The sequence below is a fragment of the Papaver somniferum genome, unplaced genomic scaffold, assembly GCF_003573695.1.
Source record: "Papaver somniferum cultivar HN1 unplaced genomic scaffold, ASM357369v1 unplaced-scaffold_135, whole genome shotgun sequence".
Classification (NCBI taxonomy): Eukaryota; Viridiplantae; Streptophyta; class Magnoliopsida; order Ranunculales; family Papaveraceae; genus Papaver; species Papaver somniferum.
Genome location: NW_020622713.1, coordinates 8,178,344 through 8,183,251, shown reverse-complemented (window position 1 = coordinate 8,183,251; position 4,908 = coordinate 8,178,344). Strand labels below are relative to the sequence as shown.

Below are 4,908 nucleotides of genomic sequence, written 5' to 3'. Positions count from 1 at the left end.
TCGGGCGTAGCACGGGCACAAAATCTAGTAACTAAGTAAATACTGTGGCAAGAACTACCAAGCCACAACTACGTTTCGGGGTATGATACTCTATATAAGGGTTTTGATTTGATAAAAACTCAATACCGGTGAAATAATGTCAAGCATTCCAGAAGAGATTTATGTTGAATTTTTTTTAAAGGTACCGGTGAAATCCATATACCCTTGTAAGTATGTCTCAGAACATGGTTTTCCATAATTTCTAACCCTGATTTTGTTAAGATGCAACTTAATACTACTATCCAAAGAAACAACCCTAATCTCATGCTTCAAGGTACGTTTCTGCAGGATGATTCTACGAGTACTAATAGTTACTGTTGGTGTAACGCACTCTACTCTACATGTCATGATTCATTAGATTCACTATTATCGACGGATAGATTTCATGAATATGCAGTGGAATTGGATTACCCATTCAAGTCTTTAGATTACTCAGTTCAACTTATGAGTTGTTGTGATGGTTTGGTGTGCATATGGTTCGAAAATATGCAGTTTTTTTGTCTTTGGAATCCATCCACAAGGGAAAACAAGATATTACCGAAATCAAATTTGCGCTGTGTTAGAATGGTTGCATTTGGAAATGATTGCAAGAGTAATGATTACAAGTTATTCGCTGCAGGATCAAAGTCATGGGGTTCATTGTGTTTATTCGAAGTCTATTCGGTTCGATTACATTCATGGAAAAGCATTGAAGAGGTACCTTATGGGTTGAATGCGTGCTTCAAACCTAGAGTGTTAGTTAATAGAGATTTTCATTGGTTGGCCGAAAGGCCGGAAGACTCTTCTGGTTTTATAGTCTCTCTAGACATCAGCAACGAGATTTTCAAAGAAACAGAACTACCAATAGACACTTCGGAGGAGGATGACCTTTGTTTTCACGAGATGGGGGCGTTGGAAGGGTGCCTTTGTTTAATCGAAGGCCTTGAAAATCATGTTAATATATGGGTAATACAGAACTATGGAGTTCGAGAATCTTGGACTCTTCGTTATACTTTCAAGAGTCATAGACTTGTAAATGACAATGTGAGGCTTATGTGGTCTTTCAAGAGCGGCGAGATTCTATTTGGGGGTGTTGGTACCGCTAGTCTATTGTATATGATCCTAAATATGGAAAAAGTATAGAACCAAACATTTATGGTTCATGCATATACCAACAAGAGCTTTATTTTGAAAGCTTAGTTTCACTCAAATCGCCTACTTGCATATGTGGAGAAGAAGAAATAGAGGAACCAAAGAAGAAGAGGAGAAAGAAGAGAGCCGGAGAATTGTTATCAGTCCCTTATAAGCAGCTGAGTTAACTTCCAATCTTTCGAAGTTTTCAATATGTTTCGTTGTGGTTACTGTAATTACTTTATTTGTCAGTATCATGAGTATTGAAAATGCGTCTTATCTACAGCATCAAATGAGTGTTATTTTCCTGCAAATTTGTACATGACCTACCATGCATGGATGTCTAACATGTCGTGGTATCCAGTTGCAAGATAATCATCCCCTTAAAAGGCCTAGACAAATAAAATTCTCACATTAAACGGTGATGAAACCCTGGCTTCCTATTGGTCTAGAAAGACCTTTTCTAATGCAGAAGCTTTGGTGAGGACACTTGGCATAATTATATTGGTTGTTATAATTAAAATTTGTTTACAATTTGGATACCTCAAATACTTAACTGTCAGTTACTAACGGTGTTACAAAAAAAGATAAATAGACAATACTTATTTTTTACATTTGAATTATTTAGTTACACCGCATTCACACCTATATTTAACTATACCTTAGGATGGGTGGACAAAATTCACGCCCAAACTGTTAAATAAATTAAAAAAAAAAAAAAGAAAAACAAAACATAAAACGGGAAAATTCTTAAAAAGGAATACGTGTTGACAAAAGAAATCATTGACACAAAAGAAAAGAAAAAAAAAACGGAAATCGGTTGAGGAGTCGTGCCAAAACAGGAATTGGCTTTTGCTATAAATATCTTTACGAGTTGTTATTGAGCCGAAAGTGAGTTTGCTTGGAAACCAGGTATGATTAAGAGAGCCGAATGAAGCGATTAACAGGCATATAGGAATCTGTGGAAGATCAAACAAGTTTTATGCCATCAATGTGGGGATAAATCAATAAGATTAATGGTTGTTTTTGAGAATTTGTAAATTTTTAGAAACGAATCCCTGCACTGAGTTGGTGATTAATTTGGTCGCTCTTATATGTGCTTCTGAGTTCAAGTCCACAAGCCAAAATCTGATTCCAGCAAGTGCAGCAAGCTGAGCTATTCCTGAACTCATCTTCTTCCCTCCACCACTTACTCCAACAAATTTGACCTTCACCATCTTCAATTGCCAACTATTTTAGCTTATTCGAACAAGAAAAGTACCTACTATGTTTTCCCGGTCAACAACTTGAATGCATTTTAATTGTTTGTTAAAATGCTTGAAAGACCAGATTAACTACAGCTTTTGTTTTTAGAACTTCGTATTCATTAAGAAAAATTAACTTGACCATTCAGTGGCAATATCATCGGAAAAGCAAGTAGCCGTTCATATCATTTTGGATAATGAACACATATTTAATGTAACTGTGGTTAACACTTAGATTGTCCATTCAGTCAGTGTCAATATCATTCGTTAAGTCCTAAGTATGTATACATAGTCAAGGCATGTGCATTAAGAATGAAAAGGTAATGCACATGGTTTTTTTGTTTTCCATTCAGTCACTTCTAAGAGATTATGCAACATGGTTCTTTTTTTCTTTCTTTCGTAGGTTTTTTTCTTTAATATGAAAATCTAGATTTTGAGAATCTCTTTTCTCCATAGCTTCATGTAATTGCTTAAGACCCTTATTGTACTATTTCTCACGCAACTAACAATATAGGAGAACCATGTTGCATAGTATTAGGAAGACTATAACAGTACCAAAAAAATAACATTCTAAATCACTTCATGTTGCTGACCTTGGTCACCATCGGCGTAATTACTTTATTCTTTCCAGTGATACTGGAATTGATGCAGAGGCAGTAGCGCATCAAGAATATTTTCAGGCATATCAGTTTGCAAGATCTAAGGTATCTAGAGGGTACATATACAAAAAATAATTGAATAGATTGAGTATACGTTAGATATAACTGTCTTCAATGAAATCTTCTCAAGCCATCAGAAAAGAAATCAAAAATAAAGTAAAAGATTTCAGGTTAGACAAAGACCAAAAGTATATATAAGAACCCAAACTAAGAACATAAATCACAATATAAGAATCCATAGTAGCCTAGCACGGAGCACGATGGTAAAATATAAACCTTTCCGCATTACAATTAGTAGAACAGTATGTTGAGATGCATATATAACCATCATCACTTGTCTTACAAACGTTTATCTTAGGAGATTCCATTTCAGAGTGGCCATACACTAAAGCCGACTTGAGAGTGTTGCTTTGAAGAAGCTTTATTCCCTCTTCAAATTTTACTTGCAGCCGTTCTCGTTCTTCTTCTGCCTGTGCAGCAGCACCAGCCTGTCGAAGTCATTCGATTTTTGAAGTAGACGCACCACCATCCTGTCTACGAAGACATTTAGTTTTCTAAATAGGCGACGTTTCCAGCACCGCCTCTTTTCAAGAACATGATGCTACTTTTCGTAGGATATAACATTAAAACTACCATGAATATGAAAATAACCATCGGAAAAAAGCTTTAGTAGAAGCAACTGGTGGATAGTTTATGTCTTTTTTAGCTTGAACGTGGCAACTCCTGCTTATACCTGCAGAAATAGAGACACAAACCAAATCAGCAGCATGCTGTATCCTTGAATATGTAATATCTAATCACTGAAAGATTCATACATTTAAAATGACAAAATGTTGCAAGCCCCATATGAAGTATGGTTGATGCTTGTAAAGCTATTACTTTAGGTACCATGCCTAAATTGTGTTAGGCAAGCTTGTTTAAGCTTGTTTAAGATGAATGGGGTTTTTAGCTGTACATCTCCTAAAGTTTAAGATGAATGGGGTTTCACCTAAAGTTTCATTCTTATTTTTTTTCAGGTCATTGGATGGATCCCGAATGAAATTTACATACCTAGAAGCAAGTTATACTTTAACCAAAATAAGAACAAAGACTGGCTAATAACCAAAAACGGTAATTCAAAGTCTGACCTGATAATAGAAAGGTTTCTACGCCTGTAAATGGTGTTTTTCTTCTTGATGCCCATATCTCAATCGCCTCTAAACACTTTTTGACAGAGAGAACATATAGAAACAGTCTTATCTATGGATTGAATCAATGGTCCTCTGTTGCCAGCCCATCACATTTAAAAATGCAGTTCTAATGAGAACAGTATACCAGCTTTGCAATTCTAATGCAGTTCTTATCTCTTAGCTAGTTACCCAAATAGGTTTCCAGACTGCTATTAGGCTCCTATTAAACGCAATTCTAATGCAATTATTTCCAGAATCCTATTAAACGCACATATCCTGATTAGATAAAACAAAAAATTGGACTAAACTTAAATCAAGGGATACAAAAATAAAAGAAACATTAACCGATATAAGAGGGGTTGCGAACCTACCAATCTCGTTTTCATGACCAAAAGAATTCTCCTAACAACACAGTAGCCAAAAGATATATGGCCTGAAGCAGAAAAGACAACTAACACAAGTATTAAGTGAAATGCCAAAGCAAGGTCAAGCGGAGCGTACCACCAAAGATGTCACCATAAGCCTAGAAAAACCAACTCCAAGCCACTCTTCCATTCCATTTGTAGTTTAGTCCCCTTTTATATAAAAATCAAGCTGATACAGAAGAAGGGAGATAACAGTTATACATATTATAAAAACCAAAACGCTTGATCCATAAAAAAAGAAAAAAAAAAAAAAAACTACCGC

General features: G+C 35.6%; 1 protein-coding gene across 1 annotated transcript; it reads left to right on the top strand.

Moving 5' to 3' along the window:
* Positions 1 to 603: 603 nt before the first annotated feature.
* Positions 604 to 1,161, top strand: LOC113334059 (F-box protein CPR1-like). The gene has a single exon (XM_026580405.1). It carries the CDS (start codon positions 604 to 606, stop codon positions 1,159 to 1,161), a length of 558 nt encoding a protein of 185 aa, XP_026436190.1.
* The last annotated feature ends 3,747 nt before the right edge of the window (positions 1,162 to 4,908 follow it).